Here is a 27,605-nt window from a genome sequence, read left to right as displayed (position 1 = left end):
GAGGAGGAGGAGGAGGAGATTGGATTTATACCCCGCCCTTCACTACCCAAGGGCGTCTCAGAGCGGCTTACAACTCCTTTCCCTCCCCCTCCCCACAACAGACACCCTGTGAGGTAGGTGGGGCTGAGATAACTCGACAGAAACTGCTCTTTTTCAAGAACAACTGTGCCAGAAGGTCCTCCAGCCAGGTGCAAGTGGAGGAGTGGGGAATCAAACCCGATTCTCCCAGATTAGAGCCTGCGCACTTAACCACTACACCAAACTGGACAAGAGGACACTTAAATATCTCAGAGGACAGAATTCCACAGTTTTGGTGGCATGAGTCAGAAGGTTTCCATACACCTAACTCAGAAACTGGGGGACAGCTTGGGTTTCCATACACCTAACTCAGAAACTGGGGGACAGCTGAAGCAGGATATCAGAAGATGAGAGCAGTGTCAGGTAGGCTCATATGGGAGTAGGAGGTCCTTCACATATGCTGGTCCTAAACTGTATAAGGCTTTAAAGGTCAGCACTAGCACCTTTAATTGGGCCTGGAAACAGATTGGGAGCCAGTAAAGATGGACCAAGACTGATGTGATATGGTTCCTACAATGCACTCCAGTCAGCACCCTGGCTGCAGCATTCTGTACCAGTTTCTGAACTTTTTAATAGCAGCCCCACACTGTAGTAATGTGTTCCAGATTTTACCAAGGTGTGCATCACTGTAGCTAATGTACTACAACAGAGGCACAAATAAAAGGTATATCCAGGGGTCGTTTCCTACTGGAGCACCCCGGAGTGGCGCTCCAGCAGAAACAAGCCCAGCCCCCCCCCGGGGGGGGGGAATTAAATGCCTGGCTTCCCAGCCTGATCTTCTCCAAGTGCCCTGCAGCCAGGCATGTCTCCCCGCCTCCCCTTCCTTCTCCAGACAGCCCTCCTTTCTCCCTGAGCCTCTCCGCTTTTGTGGAGATACTTGGGGGGGGGGTTAAATGCCTGGCTGGGGAAGCAAAAAGGGAGGGAGGCATCTTCAAAAGCCTCCCCTTCCCTTTCCCAGCCAGCCTGCCAAGGCAGGCTGGGGGGGGGAGCGAAGAGAGAAGGGGTTTAAAGTTTAACCCCCTCCTCTCTAGAGTCACGCCACAGCGGCGGCACAATGGAAAGATCGTGTGTCAGTCCAACTGATTGCCATTGGAATGCTGATTTTTCTTCCTTCTAGCCCACATCCCTTCTAACCTTCAAAGATAATTCTTAGGATTGTGGGACCTCTGTGCATGAACAGCTTGAGGAGAATGAAAAGATAAAATCCCTGGTGATTAAATCCTTCTTCTGTCAGTGCAACCTCCCAGCCTACAGAGCTGTGTATCCATGTGGGTCCCATAACTTCAGGAATAATCTCTCTATTGGGTTGGGGTGCAAGGAAAATTTGCATACTTCCCATTGTGGAATACAAACCATTATATTTTAGGTATACATCTTTAAAAACTTAATGCGATTTTGGGGGAAATATGCATTATGCAGTTATTGTCACAAGCTTGATTCCCTCTTAAGTGTTCAGTTGTGACAAACTTGGATTTTTCTGAAATATAATGTGTGACATGGCTCTGTGACAGATTCAAATACTTCCATGCTTTAGCTTAGAAAGCATTATGTATGTCTAATACACTGGACCCATTCCAGTCCAGCTTTTGTCCAGGTCACAGGACTGAGACGGCATTGGTTGCCCTCACAGGACCTCCGAAGGCATCTGGATCAGGGCAGGTAGGTGGTACTGTTAGACCTGTTGGTGGCATTCGACATGGCCGACCACCAGTTACGGATCCACCACCTTGCCGAAGCTGGGATTCAGGGGTCTGCCTTACAGTGGCTCTCCTCTTTCCTACAAGGTTGGGGACAAAGGGTGGCGCTAAGGGAGCAGCTGTCTCAAAGGTACCCACTGGTTTGCAGAGTGCCACAAGGGGCTGTCCTCTCCAATGCTCCCTCTAAGCTGTGGAGTCTTGTGAGAAAAAAATCTACTTTGTGAGCTCCTGGCATTAAAGCTGTGAGAGAGCGATTTGGTTACTGCATAAATTAGCTTGCTCTGGAGCCATCCTTCATGAGCTAAGATAAAATGTGTGAGCTGAAGGCTAAAAAACTGAGCTAGCTCACACTAACTCAGCTTCGAGGGAACACTGGTCCTCTCCCCAATGTTACATAATATCTATATGTGTCCCCTTGCCCAGATTGCCCAGAGGCATGGGCTGGGTTGTCACCAGTATGCGGATGACACCCAGCTCTATCTGTTGTTGGGCGGCCAGTCTGACTCAAGACCAGAAGATCTAGATGTGGCATTACAGGCCGTAGCAGGGTGGCTTAGGCTGAGCCAACTGAAATGGAATCTGACGAAGACAGAGGTCCTATGTCTGGATCAGAGCTGTCCAGGGTTAGGAATCCCACTTCCAACCTTCAATGGGGTGCCATTGGTACCAGTGTTGGAGGTTAGGAGTTTGGGAGTGCTCTTGGATGCCTCCTTAACAATGGAGGCCCAGGTAGCAGCCACTGCCAAGTCGGCCTTCTACCATCTCCGGCTGATTAAGCAGTTGGTTCCCTTCCTCGAGCACGATAATCTGACAACAGTGATCCATGCGATAGTCACCTCGAGATTAGACAACTGTAATGCTCTCTACATGGGGCTGCCCTTGTCTCAAATCCGGAAGCTACAGCTGGTGCAGATTGCAGCAGCCAGACTGTTACTGGGTCTCCCCTTGAGGGAACACATTCAGCCTGCACTGAAAGCACTGCACTGACTACCCATAGCATACCGGGTTCGCTTCAAGGTGCTGGTTATTACCTATAAAGCCAGGGGCCTGCATACCTAAGGGACCACCTTTCCCCATATGTTCCCCAGAGGGTACTGCATTCTAGATCACAAAATCTCCTCACTCTTCCCGGCCTCAAAGATGTCAGGATGGCCACAACAGGGGCCAGAGCTTTCTCAGCAACAGCACCGCTTTGGTGGAATGAGCTCCTAGAAGTCATCAGGGCCCTACAGGATTTACCACAATTCCAAAGGGCCTGCAAGACAGAGCTTTTCTGCCAAGCATTTGAGCAAAGTGGTTAACATCAACTGACAAGTGGTTAACATCTACCCTGGCCGCCTGCTCTAATATCCTCGCCTATACGGAGGAATTTATTTATATTTATATTTATTTATTTATAGTTTCAATTTAATATCCCGCTCTAATCCCATAGTTGGGGTCTCTGAGCGGCTTACAAGTTTTTCCTGGTGCTAATCACCGTTTTATGTCCTAGCTAAGGCCACAATGTATAAGGGAATGGGACAACCTACCAGCACCCCCTCTGTGGTGGCATGTCATGATGCGCACAGAAGCCAAATACCAGCTGTACAACTAGTGGTGACTCTACTGCGGCTCATTAGAACAGTTCCTGTCTTCCTACCATATATAGCACCTTATATTTTTGATACTACTGTGTTTTTATATTATTGTTTTAACTTTTTTATTGCCAACGGCCTTGTAAGCTGCCCTGAGCCTGCTTTGGTGGGGAGGGCAGGGTATAAATCAAATCAATAACAATTGCATTAGTATAATGTGTGTGATAACTTTTACCCACTTGATATCTCTCATTTTGCTTAAATAAGAACTGTAATGACATTTGTCATTAAAATGTCCATATCTTTGGTTGCTTTGGTAAGAAGTGTGATAATAAGAACATAAGATACACCAATGTTGGATCAGGCCAAAGGCCCATCCAGTCCAACGCTCTGTATCACACAGTGGCCAGAAATACCAGTGCCATCAGGAGGTCCACCAGTGGGGCCAGGACATCAAAAGCCCTCCCACTGACCCCCCCCCCCCCAAAGCACAATACAATATGGTCTGGAGAAAATCAAATATTTGCTTTCTGGTAGAGTTCTATTAAGATGCATACATTTTGTATGAGAATACATGATTTTTAAAGCAGAAGATAATAAAATCTCAGGATCCTATTAAGGAAGGGTCTCATCTGCATTCTCTGCAGGGCATATAAAATGTAAGTACTGCCCTAATTAGTATAACACATAGAGGCTGAAGGAGAATACCTTGCACATTTACATCTGTCTGTATTAGTAAAAGGATGAGGTAATTTAAGAATAAAAGAGCCCTGCGGGATTAGAACAGCAGTCCATCTAGTCCAGCATCCTGTCTTATACAGTGGCCAACCAGTTCCTCTGGAGGTCCAACAACAGGGCATAGAGGCTGAGGCCTTCCCCTGGTTTTGCCTCCTGGCACTGGTATCCAGAGGTTTACTGCCTCTGAACTTGAAGGTTCCCTTTAGTCACCATGGCTGGTAGCCACTGATAGACCTATATTCTATGAATCTGTCTAATTCCCTTTTAAAGCTGAGGCCATCACTACATTCTCTGGCAGCAAATTCCATATTTTAATCACTCTCTTTGTAAAGTGGTATTTCCTTTGTCCGTCCTGAATCTACTGCTCATCAGCTTCATTTGATGCCCCTGAATTCTAGTATTTTGGAAAAGGGAGGAAAAAGTTCACTCTGACAACTCGCTGTAGCCTGTGCATAATTTTATAAACCTCTATCATGTCTCACCCCTTAGTTATCTCTTTTCTAAACTGAAAAGTCCCAGACCCTTCACTCTTTGCTCATAGGAAGGTGCCCCAACCCACAGTAATTTTGGTTGGCCTATGTTGTAGTTTTTCCTGCTCTACAATTTTTTTTTTTGAGATATGGTGATCAGAACTGCACACAATATTCCCAGCGAGGCTGCACTGTAGATATATACGGGGGAATTATAATATTGGCCCTTTTGTTTTTAATCTCTCGCCTAATAATCCCCAACATAGAATTTGGCTTTTTCACCACTGCAGCACATTGGATCGATATTTTGATTGAGCTATCTGCTACGACCCCAAGCTCTTTTCCCCTCTCAGTCTCAGCAAATTCAGACCTTAATAGCCTATACCTGAAGTTGGGATTTTTCTGGTCCAGTGTGCATGACTTTACATTTACCAAGACTGAACTTCATCTGCCACATTGTTCACCACTCACCCTATTTGTGGAGCTCTCCCTGGAGCTCTTCATATTCATCCTTGATTTTTACCATCCTGAATAATTTTGTTTCATCTGTAAACTTGGCCAATATACTACTCACCCCTAGTTCAAGATCATTTATGAACCAATTAAATACTGGCCCCAATACCATTCCCTGTGGGATCCCACTTACTCCCCTGTTATGAGAACTGTCCATTTAGGTACCTTGTCAAAAGCCTTTTGAAAGTCCAAGTATATAATGTTTGCTGGGTCACCGTAATCTATATGCTTGAGCACATTTTCAAAGAACTCCAAAAGATTGGTAAGGCAGGATTTCCCCTTGCAGAAGTCATGCCAATTTTCCATCAGAAGGCTTTGTTCCTCTATGTGCCTAAAAGTACTATATTTGATTATAGTTTCTACTAATTTGCCTGGGACAGATGTTAGTCTAACTGGTCTGTAAATTCCTGGTTACCCTCTACACCCCTTTTAAAAAATTTGGAGCAACATTTGTTGCTGTTCAGTCTTTGGGTACAGTGGCTTAATTTAGTGGTAAGTTACATATATATGGGTTAGTAGATCAGCATTTGAGTTCCCTGATAACTCTTAGTGTATGACATTAGGACCTGGAGATTTATCAGTTTTTAATTTCCACAATATATCTATAACTTCATTTCGTGTAGTTTGATTCTGTTCTTCAGTCTCTGTTCTTGAAAATAGTGACCATGGCATGGGTACATGCCCCACACTTTCCACAGTGAACACGGAAGCAAAATATTCATTCAGCTTCTCTGCCACCTCCCTATCTTCCTTTAGCAATCCCTTTATTCCTTGGTCATCCAAAGGCCCAACTGCTTCTGGGTGATTCCTGATTCATATAAATTTAAAGAAATGTTTATTTATTTTAATTTATTTATTGGATTTCTATCCTGCCCTCCTCGCATAGCAGACTCAGGGTAGATTCTATCAGATATAATAATGAAGAATGACTTCCGGTCTGTGGCTTCAGCGATGGCGGAGGCTCTCTCCTGAACAGGGGAGGCATTCCGCACTCCAGGGGTGTTGGAGGGGTGCCGCCGCAAGTGGCACCCCCAGGTGAGCCTCAGAGTGGAGGCTCCAAAGATATGACGCCGGAAGATGAGCCCCTCAGGTCGGAAGGTGTCCAATATGCTACTGAGGAAGAGCAGAGGACAAGTACAAGTAACCCCAGAAAGAGTGAAGCGGCTGGGCCAAAGCCGAAAGGACGCTCAGTTGTGGATGTGTCTGATGGTGAAAGGAAAGTCCGATGCTGCAAAGAACAATACTACATAGGAACCTGGAATGTAAGATCTATGAATCAAGGTAAGCTTGACGTGGTCAAAAATGAGATGGCAAGACTGAACATCGATATCCTAGGAATCAGTGAACTAAAGTGGACAGGAATGGGCGAATTTAACTCAGAAGACCATTATATCTACTACTGTGGCCAGGAATCTCGTAGAAAAAATGGTGTGGCCTTTATAGTCAACAAGAGAGTGCAAAAGGCAGTACTGGGATACAATCTCAAAAATGACAGAATGATTTCTGTCCGATTCCAAGGCAAACCATTCAACATCACAGTAATTCAAGTGTATGCCCCAACCACTGATGCAGAAGAGGCTGAAGTGGACCGGTTCTATGAAGACCTACAACACCTCCTAGAACTAACACCAAAAAATGATGTCCTCATCATCATAGGGGACTGGAATGCTAAAGTAGGAAGTGAAAAGGTAACTGGAATAACAGACAAGTTTGGCCTTGGAAAGCAAAATGAAGCAGGGCAAAGGTTAACAGAGTTTTGTCAAGAGAACACACTGGTCATAGCGAACACCCTTTTCCAACAACCTAAGAGGCGACTCTACACATGGACATCACCAGATGGGCAACACCGAAATCAGATTGACTATATAATTTGCAGTCAAAGATGGAGAAGCTCTATCCAGTCAGTAAAAACAAGACCTGGTGCTGACTGTGGTTCAGATCATGAGCTACTCATTGCAAAATTCAGACTTAAACTGAAGAAAATTGGGAAAACCACGAGGCTATTCAGGTTTGACCTAGATCGCATCCCTGATGAATATACAGTAGAGGTGAAGAATAGATTCAAGGGTCTAGATTTGATAGAGTGCCTGAAGAACTATGGACGGAGGTTCGTGACATTGTACAGGAGGCAGCAATCACCACCATCCCAAAGAAAAAGAAATGTAAGAAAGCAAAGTGGCTTTCTGATGAGGCTTTACAAATAGCAGAGGAAAGAAGGAAAGCGAAAGGCAAAGGCGAAAAGGAAAGATTTACCCAACTGAATGCAGATTTCCAGAGAACAGCAAGGAGAGATAAGGAGGCCTTCCTGAATGAACAGTGCAAAGTAATAGAAGAAAACAATAGAATGGGAAGGACTAGAGATCTCTTCAAGAAAATTGGAGAAATCAAGGGAGCGTTCCATGCAAAGATGGCCATGATAAAGGACAAGAACGGTAGGGACCCCTCCCCCCTCTTTTCTTTTCCCTCCCCTTTTTCCTATTTTTTCCTTTCTGTAGTCACGTAGGTGTAACAAAAATTAATAAAGCTACCCTGTTTTCAGGGGACAAAAAATTAAAACAGTTAAAACACCAATAAAATACAACATTCATCTAGTATGAGTTATAGTTAAAGCCTCACAAATGTAATCTCTTTCAAGTTTTGGTCCTTGGATGGTAATACAGTTCCAACCAACAGAGAAGACCAGTAGAGAAAGAGGGACGTCCACCGCCCTAACTAAAAGCCTGGCAGAAGAGCTCCATCTTGCAGGCCATGTGAAACTGTAAAAGGTCCTGCAGGGCCCTGATCTCATATGGGAACTCATCCCATCAGGTAGGTGCTAGTCTTGATGCTTTTAGCAACCTGCTCCTCAAATTCTCTTTTTGAATGCCTTATTATTGACTTGCATTTCTTTTGCCAGAGCCCATGGTTCCTTCTATTCAATTCACTTGGGCAGACCTTCCACTTTAAAGAAACTATTTTACTTTTAATAGTTTCCTTGACTTGCACTGTTAATAATGCAGGCGTTCTTTTAGACTTGGAAGTACCTAGGGTTATATACCTAGAGTTATAGTTATACAGGGAATCAAGCTATCAAGAATGAGGGAAAACAACAGTCTTTTAATGGCTGTGATGGAGGACAAAAGCTCATAGAATCACATATTTTTTGCCTTAAGGGACCATACAAATAAAGTAGTTCAGTTCCTGCTAGGAGGCCATATACCCTATATAGTTGAGACATCTATGCTAATGGTACTATGTAGTGTTTTCAGTGCTCAAAGACATTTACATTGTCTTGTGATCCCTATAGTCATTATCATCTCTTTATACCAAATATGTAGGTGGGGCACTGTGGCTGAGACAGTAACCTTCTTGAGAAGATTTTAAACTTAATTATGTTTTTATTATTATTATAGAAATATTAACTTTTCCAACTTACAAACACCTACTGTTAAATTTAATAAAACATAATTGTCAGAACAAAGGTCTATTTATAAAGTATAATGTATTACATCACCCATCTGCAAGTGTTTTGTGTGCAGGTGACCAATGCTGCTCAATTGCTTAGCATCTCCATGTATGTTTGAATGAAACTGTCTGTTCCGATATTTTATACATTTATTCAACTTCTAATAAAAATGTTGCCTGTCCTAAACCTAATCTAACTTAAATATAACTTCCTGTAGTTTGTATTCTACTATTGCTTTATCTACCTTGAGTGGTATTAGGAAGAGTGAGGACTTTTATAGTGACCAGATGCTCCACATGGCCAAGGCCTTGGAGACTGATGCGGCAGACTCCAGTAATAGACCTAAGGATCTTCAGAGACACCTATTTATTTATTTATTGTTTACACTTCTATCCCGCCCTCCCTACCATACGGCGGCTCAGGGCGGCTAACAGTGTAATAAATATACATTAAAATGACAATAAAACTATCTATCACTATAAAATCATACTGTTTAGACATAACTTACATTAAAAGATGGTGATCAGAGGAGGCGGGGCTTCTGTGCAACGAACTAGTTGAATACTCAGGGCTCTCTGAGTTTCACTAGCTTTTGGAGCTTTTTAGTGGACTTTCTTGACCTTTCTGGATACACTGGACCGGATAGGAGTCTATCCAGTACCTCGAGGGTAGGAAACTGGCGGCAGAAGACTTTTATCTGAACCCCCCGCTTGTGGCAACAGCAGGAGCTGGAATCAGATCGTCTTGAAGCAGAAGCTCCGAAAGACCAGCCGTGTTAGCATGACTGGAAAGTTGTAACAACCCCCATACAAGGGCCTTCAAACCTCGTCACCAACATCCCTGGTGAAGATTTAGTAAGTACTTTTGGCTTTTTTCTTACAAACTTCAAACTTGGAAAAGAACATTTGACTGCCCCCATAAATCTTCCCCGAGGCAAAGGGAGTGGAGACGCCCTCATTTACGGCTTGCCAGAGTTTGGGGGAGTTCCTTACATTTTAAATAGAGGGGCTAAACTTTACACTGAAATCTTCTATCTGCTACCTGGGAAAAGGCTTCTACAGAAACTTATTCTACTTTTAAAGCGGCTAATTTTATTTATGAAAAGGAGGACAGGCTTGTGGATTTTAAAAATGGTGATGTGACTTTTCTATCTGCGTAGTTCACTGATTGTGTGTGAAGGCTGCTTGTTCAGGAGTGATGGATAAGAAGGAAAATGCCTTTAAAAATATTGCAATTGTCAGATGACTATTGGGATCTCTTTAAAGGACAATTAGAGATAAAGATCATGGACACTGTCTCTCAAGCCTTGGAAAAGTTCTTTGAAAGAGAGATTATGTTTCCTTGAAGCGCAAGACGATCAAGCACAGATGACGTCATATAATTTACAAAGCGAGGAGTGCCCAGAACTGTCTCAACACTTGACACTCAGAATGAGAGATTCATTCAGCTGTAACTTTGGAGACTCTTCCGTGACTTTGACATTGAGGATGGCTGGATACAAGACAGCCCTGGCTAGGTGGGTGAGACAGGACTTTATGTACTATTTCATAAGCTAGACGGAAGATGAGACTTTCAAAGATCGAAGACATAGAAGGCTAACAATTTTGGGGAGGCTTTTGCAGAGGAAACAGAAGAAACTTGTATTCCATAAGTATCTGTAACAATAAATCCTGACTGTTTGCATGAGTTAACTGATTAAGGAGATAAATATTTATCTATAGTGGAACCCTAACTGTTTATTTGAAGTTTATGATTCTTTGGTTGACTTGGATTAGCCTGGTTTTATTTTTTTTTATTTTTATTTTTTTTATTTCTCCTTGTTCAATTGTTTTAATAATGCACAAACATTTCATACAACACTTACTTACAGGATCTAAGTTTCTATACATCACAATTAATATGCTATCAGTTTGACAACTAGCCTAGCACCATACAGCCCTATTACCATCCCCCAGGTTCCCTGCTACCTCCTATAAATATAACCAGCAATGGTAAGCTTGATTGGCCGGGAGTATGTCATTCTGTACCATGTAATCAAACGCCAGGGCCCAAGTCCTAACAAATTTAGTGTAAGTAGGAGTATTACTGTTATTCGCTCTCATCAGAGAGTCTGAGATTTCAGCCATTACGAACTGATCCCAAACTTTCTCTTGCCATGCCGATATTGTGGGAGGAGAAGATTTCCAGGCCGCCGCAATTGTTAAACGTGCTGTTGCTAGTAACGTTGATACAAGCTCTCTACTGCCCTCTATCATCCTGTCATTCCACAGATTTAGCAGTACCACTTCCGGAGCACATGGTAGCAACAGTCTGGTGATCTTATTTATCTGAGTTATCACCTCTCTCCAAAAGCCTTGTATTGCCCGACATCCCCACCAGCAGTGATGGTATGTCCCTATCTGGCCACATTGTTTCCAGCAACTATTGCTTACTGAAGGGTTGATTTTGTGCAGCTGAAGCGGGGTAAGGTACCAACGAGAGGTTAATTTGAAAAATTGGAGACGAATGTTATAGACCAGGGATCTATTCGCCGGAGACGCCCAGATGTCTGACCAATCCGACTCTTGCAGGGTAATATTAAGATCTTCTTCCCATCTGTTTTGAAATGCCAATTTATTTGTATTATCTCCTTTAATTATAATTTTATATATCCTAGAAAGCACTCCTTTAGGCGACCTGGCCAACGCCTCAAATACTTTCTCCAACTGCGACAATCCCCTTTGAAAAATCCCCAATACAGCTAGGTGCTTAGTTAACTCTCTCAATTGTAAATATTGCCACCACGGCACCTGGCCTCCCAATTTCTGATCAAAGAATCTTTTATCCTGCATTTTGCCTCTCAGCACTAGATCATGGATTCGCCCCAGGCCCGCCCTCTTCCACTGCTCAAAGGCATTGGGTACCATACCCTGCGGGAACCAATGTTGATTCGTATAGGTCGAAAGTACTGAAATACCTGGCACCAGAAGTCTTTTTCGTTGGTCCCAAATCCTGAGCGATGTCACAAGTAGCATATTTTGGTTAATTGTCTTCAGTCTACGAGCCGGTGCTAACCAGAAAATTTCTTGTAGATTATATGGTTTGACATAACTTTCTTCTATCTGCATCCAGGGATTACTCTGGACAGAATGTAACATTTGTGAAACATGTGCCAAGATAGAAGCCTGGTAATAAGTGGATAAGAGTGGAAAGTCAAGCCCACCTAAACTTGATGGTCTGTGTAACACATTCCGATTCACTCTAGATTTTTTTCCATTCCATAGGAAACGCGTCAAAAGACTCTGCCAGTAGTTGAGATCTTTCATCGTTATGCGTAACGGAAGGGCCCTAAAGAGGTATAGAAATTTAGGCAGGATGAAACTTTTTATTATATGAAGCCTATCTGACAACGATTCCCATTTATTCAATTCACCCTTAATGTTATTGGCCAGGGATTGAAAGTTCTTTTTGAAGAGATGCTTCGGTTCAAGAGGTAAGAACACTCCGAGATGTCTCCAGCTATCCGTGACCCACTTATACGGAAACGCCTTCTGCAATCGCGCCGCGGATGCCTGATTTATATTCAAAGGATAAAGTTCTGATTTAGAGGCGTTGATCCGCAGACCCGAGATATCTCCAAACGTTTCCAGCATGCTTTGAATGGCTACCAAAGAGTACTCAGTATCTGCTATATATAATGTCATATCATCCGCATACAAATTTACCTTGTAAGTTACCCCGTTTATTTCTATTCCCTTAAAACTCATATTAGTCCTCAACTGTTCCGCCAATGGTTCTATCGCTATCGCAAATATTAAGGGAGACAATGGGCAGCCTTGTCTCGTTCCTCGAGACATCTTAAAAAAATACGAATCTCTTCCATTGACCCTAACATTGGATTTATTATCAGCATACAGGGCCTGTAAGACTTTTAGAAATTTGTCCCCAAATTCCATCTCCTTAAAAAGCTCCCTCATGTAGGATGTTTCTACCGAGTCAAAGGCTTTCTCAAAGTCCAACGCTAAGATAGCCGAATGCCCCTTCTTTCTTTTCTCATGAATGATGATATCTACCGTTCTTCGTATATTTTCCGTTGTCTAGACGGAATAAAACCAGTCTGGTTTTATGATTCCTGTTAATTATATATTATGGCTGCTGCTTTTGAGCAGTTTTTCACCCTAACTTTCATGCTGTCAATCTGATTTTGATTGCGTTTTACTATATTTCTCCAAAATACTGAGAACTGCAGGGCCTGTAAGACAGAACTATTCCGCCAGGCCTACAGTTGAGGACAGCCATGGTTTCCATCTAGGCTGGCCTCCCTCCTTTCCTTTCTCCCCATCCCTTTCCCCTTCCCCTGTTGGACATTCTCTACCATTCTATATGCTATTTATTCTCCCCTGGATAAGGTGCACCATGTCCCTTTTTGTACTAATTTACCGGTTGCCTGTAGTACTGCAAGAGTTGTTTTAATAGTTTTAAAATTATGGATTTTCTTTTGGTGTTTTTTGCATTTCTTAATGTGTGTATGCCCGTGTCTGGAAGTCATGGTGACCTCTGACAACTCCTACTGGGGCATGGAGGATGTTCAAAGAAGTGGCTTGATAGCCTGCCTCTGCCTCCCGGCCCTGGGATTCTTTGGAAGTATCCCATCCAAATGCTTGCCAGGGTCAGCCCTGCTTAGCTTCCGAGATCTGACGCGATCCGGCTTGCCTGGGCTATCCAGGTCAGGACATGTATACTGTTTATATGAATACTGTTGTCACCCACTCTGGGCCCTGTTGTACAGGGAAGGGCAGGCAATAAATCTAATATATAGATAAAAATACCCTGCAAAAAGTATGGTATGTAAACACAATAAATAAAACCTGAAATAATAACACAGCAAGACTGTATTAAGAATATACTTGGGATAAAAAGAATATCTGTGTTCAGTGGACAGCTTTCTGCAGGCAGCACAGGTATTAAGGAAAAAAATGACACTATCAGTAATGATTGACTGAAATCAGCCAAGGCTTTTTCCAGAGACTAGAGAAGCTACTTATGACAATACTTTAATAGGTAAACCCAGGTGGCTCCTGCACATCCAAACACCTTGAAGCACAGAGAGAAAGAACAAGCTGAACAGGATAGGCTTAAAGAAACAAATACCGTATTTTTTGGACCATAAGACTCACTTTTTCTTCCAAAAAAAGTGGGAGGAAAAGTGAGTGCGTCTTATGGACTGAAGGTTCAGAATATTTTTTTCCCTGTTTTCCTCCTTTAAAAACTAGGTGCGTCTTAAGGTCAGGTGCGTCTTATGGTCCGAAAAATACGGTAATCATTTTATCACCATGATCACAGTTTATCATGCTTAGTGATCAGGTAGAGTCTTGAGTAATGGCATTATTTATAAGATTTTGGTTACCATTATTACATTAACTGAAGTCATTAAAACTGAGGAAACTATAGTTAATAACCACTTTCACACTAACTTTCTCATCCCTCCAGGCCTTCCATTAGATACCCTTCTTTATATTAAATGTAGACACTCTGATCTTCAAACACTGTGTCATTTTATTACTTGGAGGCAAATGACCAAGGTTATATTCGTACTACAGAAGTAATCTACCTTCTGATCAAAGTTAAATATTAGCTAGTTAAGGAACTGTCAACCAACTGACCTATCCTTGCACACACCTGCCCCAATGCCTCAGGTGATGGAACTGGGAAAAATCCAGGAACACAAACTAGTCCCTTAATACTTTATCATCCAGATGAAAGGGAAGGACAAGACTTGAGATGGTTTGATCACACTGAAACCTCTAGGGGGACAGCTGTACAGTCGATGTTTAGTGAGCCTTCCCTCAGATCTACTGGTGAACCACTTTAATTCCCAATTTAGATTGATGTATGAAAGGGGAGGCAGTAGCAAAGATTATTCCTTCCTGGCCCTGTAATTTTTGGCAGAAACTGGTAATATAACTGTATTTCAGTCTATATTTTTAAGATAAAAGGGCCAATGATGTTATTCAATGCAATTCTAATCCTTAACCAGTAACCATTTTTCTTAGGAGCTTAATGAGAACATCCCCCCTACTCCCAAAATCCCTATATTTGCGCATCCCAAAACATCCTCTGACTTGACTATCAGAGGCTTGAATAAAAATATCCAGTTTAATATCAAAATATTGGCCCCTAAACTCACATGTTTATAGTCCACCTGCTAGAGTGCTTGAAGAGGACTGATTTTTGTTTTTAGCCTTCAGAAGCTCCCTCACAGCCATGAAGGAATAATTCTCACATTTGCTTGATAATAACCTGAGGCCGCAGAACCCTCCTCACAATGCAGTTTACTCCAGTAATTGAATCCCAGTCCCAAGATTTGGAAATACCATCAAGCCATTGCTCAGCCTTTATTGGACCAGGCCAAGCTGGTCCACTACTCTGATACTTCTGTCACCACACTTGAGTTGTCCTGCTGTATCCTGTTTACTGATCTCATATGCCCTTATTCAGATGTCCACTCCCCCCTAGATGCATATCTTAATGCATCACATCCTTCCAAGCCAAAAATAGAACATTCTAAGCCCCACAAACTCTGTAGCTGGTTTTGCACCTAAACCTCTTTCCCAAACGTCACAGTTGGCTTATTTTCTTGACTTTTACCCTCTTTGCTGAACCAGTGAATTCCCTTCATTGGTCCTGTATTTTTACTTCTCACTTGAATCCTCATCTGGTTTTGGATTTTTTCTCTCTCTCACACTGGGAATTCCCTGACCCAGACCAGGTTTTCCTCCTGCGCCAGACCTCAGCACAACGGACTTTTTCTCTTCAGGACAAGGCTACATAAGTTTTTGTTTTCACCCTTTATTTACTCCTCGGCCCTCATCAGCAGACTATCAAAGGCAGCATTACTAGGATTGTGTTACTGTGTGGAAGCACATTTTTTCCTTTCCCTGCATTATAGTTTTATAGTTTTCGTTTACAGTTTATAGTTTAGTTCCTTGTTAGGGGTGTTTCATTTGAGATTACCTTTCTTGTAACGCCTTCAAGACCAACAAGAGTTTCAGGATATAAGCTTTTGAGAGTCAAAGCTCCCCTCATCAGATCTGACAAAGCTACCCTCTAAAAAACTATCTCTTTTTTGTTTTTCCTTCTCAACTGTAGTCCTTTATCAGACTAGGATTTAGGAGAGCCAGTTTGGTGTCGTGGATAAGTGCATGGACTCTCTAATCTGGGAGAACTGGGTTTGATTCCCCACTCCTCCACATGCAGCTGCTGGATGACCTAGGGCAAGCCATAGTTCTGTCAGAGCTGTTCTTGAAAGAGCAGTTCTCGAAAGAGTCTCTCAGCCCCACCCACCACCTCACAGGTTGTCTGTTGTGGGGAGGGGAAGGGAAAGGAGTTTGTAAACCACTCTGAGACTCTGAGGGAAGGGCGGGGTATAAATCCAATCTCTTCTTCTATACACTAGACTCATCAGTACCAAACAGAACCTATACACGTAGAAAATACTTTGCATACTGTGGGCCCAACTCTTGTACCAATTTGGGTAATGAGTTCCCCTTCCTTTCAGCCCCATTCTTTCTTCTCCTCCCTGAAGTTAAATTGAAGTTAGGATTTTTTTTTAACTAGACCGACATCTTCAGTAACTTGTTTGTACATTGCTGAAATCAGATGTAGTTGGTATCTACCGAATCAAGAGATTACTGCTTATTTATTCTGCTTGAAATTGAATTGAAATATTTGGCCTGAGTTAAGAGCTTTGCTTGAGTGCACATCAAGACCCACCAGGGAAGTTTCATGTCAACCTTCTACCAGCATTTAAGAGGCTTCCTCTGCTACCCACTCCCCGTTTGACACCATTTTTGTTCTTTTTACATGTTAAAATACCAGACATGTTCTACAATACAGATTTTTTTCCCTAGCCAGAATCAGTGTCTGCAGTGTCATTTTTTGAATTTTTAAAAAATAATTTGAGTCCAGTATAAGCTTTCATAATTGCTCCCTTCATCAGAGATCCCCATTAGAAGGTGAGATTGGTGTTGCAAAGAAAGAATGTAGGATGCAGAGGTACAGTAATCAGCTTGATTAGAGCAGAAGAAAAATGCTTAGGGGCAGAAAATTAGCATCTGTAGTGAGACAAAAATCCAATGTCCCTGTTCAGCCCTGAGGGGGTACATTGTTTGGAATTCGTGAATGGGCACAAGTTCAGCAATCCCGTGCTGTAAAGAGCAGAATGCTGCTGACATTTGATGGCATATATAATGTTGGAAGATGAATGTGAATGAATCTAAGATGGTGTGGTCTGGTGTTACATCAGATGATTGTGTTGTCAGAGTGAATATGGGGACAGAATCAGCATCTTGGTTTGTTGCAGGCCCTAGACCCAAAGTCTATGTTCGTTTTAGGAAGGGCATCGTTATAGGTGTGAAGTGATTTAAGGTTGGGGGCTACCTGTGGGCAAGAAAAGGTTTGCCTCCTAATGTGTGCAATAAAGAAGTAACATTGTCCCACATAGGTTGTAGGTTATTATTAATGTGTTGAACCAGTTTGAGCTGACATCTGTATGCTACAACCAGTGAGGTTCTGTTGTTGTTTCATTTGGACCATAGCAAGTTATTCCTTGGTATAGTTCTGGCTTTCCTGATATTTTTCCTTACATCAGATGGGTATAGTAACTGCAAAAATGTATGCTGTAGATCCTGCAGGTAAGAATCTCTGTCAAAAGGATCAGTACAGATGCAGCTTCGTAGCACAGAGCCTGGCTATGAGATCATTTGGTATGTTTAGGATGGTGACTGGAGGCACATAGGTATGTTTCACGATCCACGCTACCACCAACCATGAATCAATCCACACAAGTACATTTTCTAGACACTGTACAAATACAAAATGGAATCATAAAAACTTCTTTATATCAGAAACGTATGGATCGTCAAACATATCTACCTACCTCCAGCAATGTCAGCAATGCTCTTCCACACTCTATATAAAACAGGTCAGTCCCTATATGAAAGAATAAATGGACATAAACCTGACATTAAAAAACCCCATAACACTAAATAACCAGTGGGAGAAATCTTTAGTATTCCAGGTCATTCCATTGCTGACCCAAGAGTGGCAGTCCTCAAAATACATTGACACTGTATTATCCAAATGGCATTTATATGTCACAAATGAAATATACCGAGATAATGCCCATCTTTATTTCATCTCCATTCTGTTTTCAGGGGTTATAATTCTCATGACTCTCACTAAAGTTAAATAAAAACAAATAAAAAAGCAATTCCTGACCAGCAATACTCATTAGTAAGGCGTTTGAAAAGTTACAAAAACCCATCAATAGCATCACAGCTCTGGTTGTAACTACAGAGCTTACACTCCTCTAGGGTGACCACTCTACCAGAAAAAGAATAAACATTACTGTCAAGGAGTCCAAGCCTGAACCCCAGGGGTTCCCAGGGCTAGTGTATACAAGAAAAACGTCCCTTGAAAAATATATATGAAGTTTATTAAACACTTTTCAGAAATAGTTTTGTTTCTAGGCGACACAAACACTCTAAAAATCCTTGCAGCAGAGAAAAACAAGAAAAGCCAACTTTTCTATCTAACATATCTATACTTTGCATTAGATGGCACAATCTTAAAGTCCCAAAAAAAATCAGAGGCCATGGCTTAAGCAGTCTCTACATAGCTGTCCATGGCAATGTGAGCACATCATAATCCAGGCCTCCGTTCACCAGAATCACCAATTCGGGCTTTTTCTCTCTCTGGCTCTTAATCCAATTACAGTTTCAAGCCAACTGATGTCAGGTGATGGTGACAATCCAATCAGGACACCTTCTAGCTGGAAACCTCTAGAAGGTTATGCCATCACTCCTGCTTCCCCCCTCCCATCCTGTGGACCACAGGTTCCCAAGAACAGCTAATTATCACATTCCTGACTCTGGCCTTGAAGATAAGAGCCATGCAGGCAGAGAGGCCCAAACACTAACACCTGCAAGATGGAATAGGCCTGTTAGTATTCACTTTAACCCTTGGGAGGAATCAGGGGTGCTTTGCCTCACAATTATATTAACACAAAGCCATCAGCATCACAGTACAAATTCCTTTGGCCTATTACAGACCAACAACACAAGCAGTGCCATTCTTTATCTTATTAGTAGATTAAACCTACACCACATTAGATGGTGTTAGTAAATTAACTTGAAATCTGTTTTGAAAAATTTCACTAACAGACTTCTTGAGTAAGAATTAAGTAGATCCATAAAGCAAAGCTTCTGCAAGTGGTGGGCATTAAAGGAATGCTGTAATACATTTATAAGGACTACTTTCAGAGATTTTTTTTCTTGTGCAAGAGCTATGGTAAACTTTTTTCCAGACAAGAAGTCTGTTTTGCAGGCGGAAATACACTGCCAGCAGTACTTGGCAGAATTCTGGAAATGGTCCAGAAAATATGCATCTTTTCTGGAGAAGGTGTATGCTGATCTTCATTTGTAAATGCAACACAGATGCTCACATCAAAAAACATATGCACCTTTGTCATGAAAATGATGTTTCAGAAGCAGTCTTATACCTACTAACCAGTAGGTATACTAGACAAGCTTAGTCTAATACACTATAGGTATACCACTATAGGTATACTGCTATCAGTTAGACAAACTGGAATACACCTAGTCTGTTGTACTGTTGGTGCCACAGTGATGTTGGGAAAGCAGACTTGTTCCTTATTCTCTCACCATATACAACATGAGGACAGAACATTCAACTTTAAACAAACTATTCACTTTGGATTACATCCATTTTACAGTTAGCAGGCTGTGTAATCCTTATGTTTAATCAGGGTTATAAGTAATCCTGATGCCTACCATCTATAAAAGACAATAGCTTTGCAGTCCAAAATGAAGCTTGTGAATTTGACTTCTTCTGCATGCTGCTATTTGTTTTGCTTTGTTCCTTTCTTGTATTCATAGTTCTATGCAATCAAAATGCAAAAAAATGCCTATAGTGGTTTCTAATTGAAAAGTTTCTTACAGGCTTTGCTAATAATGCATATTTTAGCACTGGAGACATACATATACAAACAGAAGTTTTAAAAAAAATCCACTTTTTGAAGCATCTATCTACACAATTACTTCAATAAGAGCTAGATATACTAAGTTACAGTCAAAACAAGGCAGAGTCAAGGCAGAGTCAACAGTTAAACTAAAGTGCCAGAATTTCAAAAGCTTGCGCTTCACACCTACTGTGAGTTAGTGAAAAGGAGAGTAGTAGAGGACATACCTTGGAACTGCTCCCAAAACAATCAAGTTGGCTTTTTGTTTGTTGTTTCCAATTACAGCATTTTTCATATCTCTGTAAATCCAGAAAGAGAAAAACCCTAGTAAATTATGCTGAGGTACTAAGGGCTCAGTTCTGCAGAATTTAGCTCCAGTGAGATCAAATAGCTTGCCACCCTGTATCTAAGTAGTGAAAAAGACAAAAGCAACACTTCCCATTAACACTGTCCACTCAAATCTATGATATTTCTCTATGACCCAGCCATTCAAATAAAAAACATGTTCCCCTCACATATTAGGGGACGGCAAAGAACCAGTGATGATCACTATTATTCTGGCCATTTGCAGAAACACTGATTCTCATATTATGGTAAAGTTATGAAATTTTGCTAACAATTTTGCTAACATTTTGAGTTTGTGTCACAGAGTCCCAGTGCTACTTAAATATTTACAGTATTTTCCTTTTTTCAATATTTGAATACTTGAACAAAAATTTTCTACTATGACTACAGACTAATATGGCTATCCACTGGATTACCCCACAATCTGAACAGTTAGAGATGTAAAATTTCTGGAGGTTTTAAAGCCACAAAAACAAACTTCTTTTTCAAGGCTTTTTTTTTTCTCAGAAAAAAATGGAAATTTGGGGGGAAATTGAAACACATGCTATACTTACTGTCTTACCTAACCTAAACTAATTTTACTGCTTTAACAACATAAAACAACGTAACTAACTTAGCATATAGAATTGCAATATTTGACATATTTACATAATGTAAATGCCTCCATTTTACACAAGTTGCCAGCATACTCAACACTTGAGAGGAAACTTTAAATTGATGCATCCAATGCTACCTTATTACCTTAATTTTTGGTTTCTGAGAAGTAGAAAAAAAATAGAGGAGTAAAATGGAAAACACAAGCTTCATGGTAAATAATATTAGAAATAATTTGGTCAGAAAAAGGGTCACACAGAGGGTCAATAATAATATCTGCACAGCTGGATTTAGTTCCAACTAGATGCTTTCTTCTTCCTTCTTTGGCTCAGTTCTCAATGAAACTTTCAGAATTTTCCTCTGAGGCTTTGGTACAGTTTCTGCCCTACCTCCTTCTGATCTTTTTTCCACTCCAGCAAGTTAGGGTAAAAAAGCCATTTGTCACTCATTTGTGGGTATGTGTGCCACAGTGGTTTGAGGGAGAGGCGAACAGGTCATCCACAAAGGAAGACTCAGGTCAAAAGGACAGCAGAAGGCATACAACAGATGAAAAGCAGTATAAACTCTGCATGCTCCCCTCATGAAGATTAGTATCCTTCTAGGTGCAGAAATTCACCTTGGATTTAAGAGCTGTGTATGTCTACAGCATGCCCAACCTGTCTTTTTCACACACTCCAAAAGAGAAAATATTTCATATGAGGATTTGGTTTTTTTCAATACTCCCCCCATATTTCCAATTTTTCTGTTTGAAAAACTAAAAGAAAAACCTCAGGAAAAACTGGGAGATGGGCTTTCACATCTCTACCATCAACACACCATGGGCCACTCAATTTAGCTTGCTTCTGGCCCCAAATTAACAGTTTACCAGGAACTTTCCCAGTAAATTTAAGGGCCAGTCCACCCCTGAATGAAGGTTACAGTTTATAAACTAAAATGCTTCATATACATTAATGCAGTAATCCTTGCTATCATGCTATAAAGTAGACCAATATCATTACAGACTTAATAACCGGAATTTAGACTGAATTATCACAACTTGTTTTCAGACCACCCTTTGAACTGGGAGTTCTCAGCCCATTATGACATAGTAATGCCTGAAACATCCTTAATTAAAATATAGCATTCAAGATGATGAAAAATGTGATCAGGAAAAGTCTCTCCACCATATGGTATAACTGCCCATGAATCAAATACACCCTGAATTTAAACAGTGAACACATAGGAAGTAACCAAGTATCCTTTAAAGGTAAAGGTAAAGGTTCCCTTGCTCGAAAGCCAGTCGAGTCCGACTCTAGGGTTGCGGTGCTCATCTCCGTTTCAAAGCCGAAGAGCCAGCGCTGACCGAAGACGTTTCCGTGGTCATGTGGCCAGCATGACTAAACACCAAGGCGCACGGAACGCTGTTACCTTCCCACCAAAGTGGTACCTATTTATCTACTTGCAATTTCTTGCTTTCGAACTGCTAGGTTGGCAGGAGCTGGAACTAGAGATGGGAGCTCACTCCATCATGCAGCACTCAGGTCTCGAAGTGCTGAACTACTGACCTTCCACAGCCTGCAGTTCAGCGTCTTAACCACTTGAGCCACCGCAGCTCCTAAGTATCCTTTACTCAAGATCAAAACATACTTAAAAATTTTAAATATGGGTATGATAGGAAATTACTATCCTCATACAGGTATAGACAGCAGTCAGCAAGGTTGTTGCATAAGCTGAAGTAGCGGTTGAGAAAAATATGATTATTAGTGGTTCATACAAAACTAATAAGCTTTTACCGAAATCAGACACACAGATGCTACCCATTAATAGACAGCAAGCATTCACTAATATTGGTAGGAATGTTCATCAGTGTACAACACTGATACGTTATATTGCATTTTGTATTTATTTTACATTACAATTTAAAAGGAAGTTGGCATCCCAAAAATAATGGACAGTTCATCCAATTTTAACTTCTGAGCTCACAAACATAGCTTTGCAGGCCAGATTATTTTGGGCAGTTTTAGAAGGCAATGACCAAGGTATCATTCAGGCATTAAAAACTTTATTCCAAAGTCCAGTAATCATGCTTTCTTATCAGTAATGTTTAATTTCTGGACAACTTGCACAATCTTTAACTAATAAATGTACTGGCAAAAAGTGATCTATGGCGATATGGGATAAACAAAGACGGAGCAAACTTTGGTGCTCACATCACTTCACAAACAAATAAATGCAAAATGGGTAGTGGCACTATACTGGAAAGAGATCCAGGTGTACAGCTGTCCAGTAAGAAGAAGCACAACATACTGCCTAACATATAGTAAGATATTCCTTCCCATGAAGTCATCTAGGCATCAGAGAGAATTCAGAGGTGGGGAAGCTTTTCTTGATGACAGATGAGGCAGAGGGACCTCACCCTTTTCTGAGTTTACAAAGAATGAGAGTGCCCAGCTTCTCTTTAGACTAGGATATATCCAAAAGCAGCAAGAATGTCTCTTGCTGAACTTACAACCCATTATCTTCTACAAGTTTCCAAAGCCTGGCATATAGTGAATGATGTCAAGCACTCCTCGCTTCAAGTATTCTATATGCTAGAGAAATGTTGGGGAAAAGTGGGTTCACTGGCGGTGAAGGAAAGTGCCATCAAGTTGCAGCTGACTTATAGAGATCCCACCATGGTTTTTCAAAGCAAGAGACACTCAGAGGTGGCTGGCCATTACCTGCCTCTGAGTACCAATCCTGGTGGTCTCCCTTCCAAGTACTCCAAATTCAAGGGCTGACCCTGCTTAGCTACCAAGATCTGATGAGATCAGGATACCCTGGGCCATCCAGGTCAGGGCAGTGGGTTCAGTAGCAACCATAAATTGTGCCTTGATACCACTCATTTGGGTACGCATTAGACACTTACCCACCCCCCTACAAACTTCAGAATCAAGGGTAGATGTGTGTCTTTCACACATCCCCCTACCACTACCAGCCTCACAAGATGCACAAAAAGATGTAATTCAGTCATGGGAGTCCTGTAAAAAATGTCATGGGGCAGCTGCTATAAAGACAGGAAATGAGGTGATGTTGCCCCTCCTTTCTCGTTAACTAGCAGTTTCCATTGATGCTCTATAAGCACAGAAGAGAAATAGGAACGACTTTACTCCATTTCCCTTCTTCACAATAGTATTTCTTGGCAATTTGCTTAAGGGGCTCCTGTGATGCCAAGTATCAGGTTTTTCCCCATCTCAGGAGCTTGTTGGGGGAGATGGGAAAGATCTGCAACTTCCTTCTGTTCATGGGTTGAATGACTGAGCTTAAGGAGATGACAGAAAGAGAAAATAGGCATATAATACATACTAGGTGTAGGCATCTATTCACCAACATTCAAGATAATAGAGGTTTATTTGCTCCTGCATCCAGAGTACAATAAATACCATTACAACTCGTACTTGCAACAGCCATTTCCAGTTCAATTCTATCCTTTTAATCATTCTGATCTCTCCCTCAGGTCCCCCTCCCATTAAAAGAATGGACAAATGTGATGGACGGTGCTTTAAAAGCTCATAAGTGCTGTATAAATCTGTGATGGACTATGAATGGTTAATGCCTCACAGAGCCAGAGAGCCTCTGAATGACAGGCTGCTCAAAGGGATTTGATTGGTTAGCATCAATTGAGCAGAAGGACTTGGGAACTGACTGCTGAGGAGAATTCAGTTTAACACTGACTGTGGACTAAGAAGGTTGGCAAGAAGGCGTGGGAGGATTGGTGAATACCCCCATTTGGGCCAAAAAAAGGAATAGATCTTCTAGTTAGAGAAAAGAAATCCCCTGCCCAGTTGATAAGGGAGATAGCTCTGAAGAGTAGATTGATCCCTGGTATGTTTAGAGAAGGAATTTAGGTACTTGGTGATGTATCCCTGCCTTCCAAAACCTGAAGAATCAGATAAACTCAAGAAAGCATACTGGAGTGTTAAGAAAACACTGAAACAAAAGCCTCTCGAACATTCTAAGACTTTGTGTAAAGCTTTAAACTCTCACATGCTGGAAACATACGAACAGGAGTTTGTGATTATACCAAGTTACCTCAGAGTTATATTTGATTCACCTCAGACATTTTACCCCTGATTTCACCTGATCTTTTCCCCTCTATGTTGAATCAAATATTTTGTTTATTCTGGAACTTTTAAAAGCCTCTTGTGTGCCATTTTCAGAAGTTTAAGTTAAAGAGATGATCTTGTCACTTCCCTGAAGTTCCTGGGCTGAGTCAGTCAGCGTCAAAACACAATAAAGTGACAGGGTGGGACAGCCATAAACCTTCAGAAGAAAATAAAGGGGCTGCTCAGCCAAGAAGGAATAAAAAACAAAGGGAAAAGCCAGTGTGTGAGGGAGGGAAGACTGTGAGGTTGTCATAACCGCTTAAGTTCAAGTAAAGATACTATAACAATACTCAGACAAAGCATTTTGCATCCCTACAAATGTGAACTCAGTTAACAAACTGTACTTACACCACATTCATACATTCTGAGTTGCATATAAGAACCAACATTGAAAGCTCACAACTGAAAAACTCTACAGCAACAGCTCTAGGCTGATTACAGGAAAACATTTGTTCCTAGAACATGACATAAAGGTGGAGGTCTACAAACTTTTACACAATCCTAGCTATGACAATAGCCACCAAGCTATTCTGGTCTATTTCAAAAGGAAAGGGCTTTAGAGTAATGAAAAGCCACCTCAATTTAGAAGGGTGACCTCTATTTTCTCCTGCCACAAAAAGCCCACACTGGGACATGGTAACAACACAACTGAAAAACTGTCCGTGTCCTATTACTATAAAACTGAAATACAAACAAATGGTGGTGGAAAGTGCAGTCAAGTCACAGCTGACTTCTGATGACCCTGTAGGGTTTTCAAGGATTTTCAAGGCAACAGACATTCAGAGGTGGTTTGTCATTGCCTGCCTCCGCACAGTGACCCTTGACTTCCTTGGTGGTCTCCCATCCCAATACTAACCAGGGCCAACCCTGCTCAGTTTCCAAGATCATGAGATTGGGCTAACCTGAAAATAAATATGGTTCATCTTTGGTCATCTTTGAAGTGACTGTTCCCCCCCCCCCATTATTGTATTTCTGCAGCGATTCCCTGGATAACTTTAATAAGCAACTAGCTACCATTCTTGACCATCATGTTTTATGACATTTTTACTACCTCTAATCAAAAACTAACATGTGTGAAAATAAGTAATATATGAGCTGTTTACCATATTGAGAGTTTTGGAGGGATCTGGAAGGGAGTCAGGAGAAGCTTGAAGAGTTCGGCTAACTTTATGTTATGAGTCAAGTATTTTTCAGGATACAGAGTTGGATCCAAAGATGACCAATGGAAAGACTCTTACTTTGCTCAGAATAAGTCTTCATAGAATGACCCTTCTGTTAATTAAAGTTCTTCTATGAATACAAAGCCACCAAACAATTCAACCCCTATGATTCTTTGTATCATATGTCCTATATGTATCTCCAACTCATAACAGAAAAACGTTCTGGCAAAAGAGGAGTGAATTCTTATGGTTGGATCTCATGCACAGTCTTTACTGACCAAAGGAATTTACATCAGCATAGCAGTTCTTTGCCTTCACCCTTGAGGAGCCTCCAATGAATCCAAAATACTCTTCATGAGGGACAAAAGATGTTCAAAAACAACATGAGAGGAAAACTGGCAAAAAATTCCCTCCCTGATCAGCAGAAGTTTTCCATTGGATTCACCACAATGAACAATGAAGCATCAGATTGAGAAATATATGCATCTCTGAAGCTAAGCAATTCTTTTTTTTGTAACAAATTTTTATTGGTTTTCAATAAAACAATTATCAACAATATTACAACACTTAAAAATAATATTTTTTTCTTTTTTTACAACAACACCTGCAAACATTCGCCTACCAACTCAACCTATATTAACCAATACTTCTAGTTTCTGCACTAACCCAGATACATATCCAAATAGTTTAATACATTTAATATATCATAATTTGATCATATTTATCCGGTAATATACAATGTCTGTTTTTATTTGTTACTACATAATCAAAAAATTTAAACCATTTTTCAACAAAGTTGTTGTCCTGTATCATCCCATAAGACACTTTCAATTGTGTAGCAATTTTATCTGCTATAATAATATCCCAAAGTTTAACATACCACTGATAGACACTGGGAACTGTTCTCCTATTCCAACTTTGTGCTATTAAGGTTTTGGCTGCACAAAGCATTAGAGCCAACATTTCAATTTGTTGCGAAGATAAGTTTAAATTAGTCCAGTAGTTTAGGAGTAAAGATTCCATTGTGTTTGGTAATTTTATGTTTGTGAACTTAAATATTTCAAATATTATTTTGTTCCAAAATTTAGATATCTTCCTGCAGGACCACCAGCAATGGCTGAATGTTCCTTTAGATTCACATCCTTTCCAACAGTACGGATTAGCTTTAAATTTACAATGAAATAATCTGTCAGGTGTCAAATACCATCTGGTGTACAGTTTAAAATGTTGTAGTCTTACCACCATATTATTAGTTTTAAACGAGAATGAGTTCCATATTGTTTCCCAGTGTCTATCTTCTGTAATACTCAAACATTCTTTCTCCCATTTTTTCTGTATCTTGGAAGGTTGATTCCAAGTTCTATCACTTAGTAGGTTATATAGAATAGATATTAATCCTTTTGAGCCTTTTTCCGGCAACCACATTCTTTTTTCAAAGTTATTAAGTTCTCTGTCTAAATTTGTGCCTTTAGATATTTCTTCCGTCATATGCTTTAATTGTTGGTATTGGAACCAACCAATTTTTGTGTTCAGTTTCTGTTCTAGTTGTATCTGCGTTATTAATTTACCTTGCGCCCATATATCTTTTAATCGAAATATTTTTTTTCTCTCTAAGTTCCCTATATTGGTTCACGTTTTTACCCGGTTAAAACCAGTCCTGGCCTAAGAAGGCCATGACTGGTGAACTATCGTGTGTTAAGTGTTTCCTGTTGGCGTCCCATATTTGCAATGTATTTTTCAGGTATTTATTAGCGTTTGAGGGTAGGTTTTTACTTGTGTTGGGATTCCAAATGTATTCAAAGATTAGTCGTGGCCTTAATTCTGTTGTCTCAATTTTTACCCATGAT

General features: G+C 41.0%; 1 protein-coding gene across 2 annotated transcripts in view; it reads right to left on the bottom strand.

The window, feature by feature from the left end:
• The window catches only part of ARMC8 (armadillo repeat containing 8), an 85,230-nt gene that overhangs the window by 46,826 nt on the left and 10,799 nt on the right, over positions 1-27,605 (bottom strand). For both annotated transcript variants that reach the window (XM_015426862.1, XM_015426861.1), the window contains exon 3: positions 19,763-19,834. In XM_015426862.1, coding sequence (XP_015282348.1) covers positions 19,763-19,834 — 72 coding nt within the window. The remainder of the gene's footprint in view (positions 1-19,762; positions 19,835-27,605) is intronic.

Source organism: Gekko japonicus, unplaced genomic scaffold (genome assembly GCF_001447785.1).
Source record: "Gekko japonicus isolate JY-2015 unplaced genomic scaffold, Gekko_japonicus_V1.1 scaffold14, whole genome shotgun sequence".
In the NCBI taxonomy this organism is placed as follows: domain Eukaryota; kingdom Metazoa; phylum Chordata; class Lepidosauria; order Squamata; family Gekkonidae; genus Gekko; species Gekko japonicus.
The sequence above is the reverse complement of the archived record's forward strand: the minus strand, read 5'-3'. Positions and strand labels throughout refer to the sequence as shown.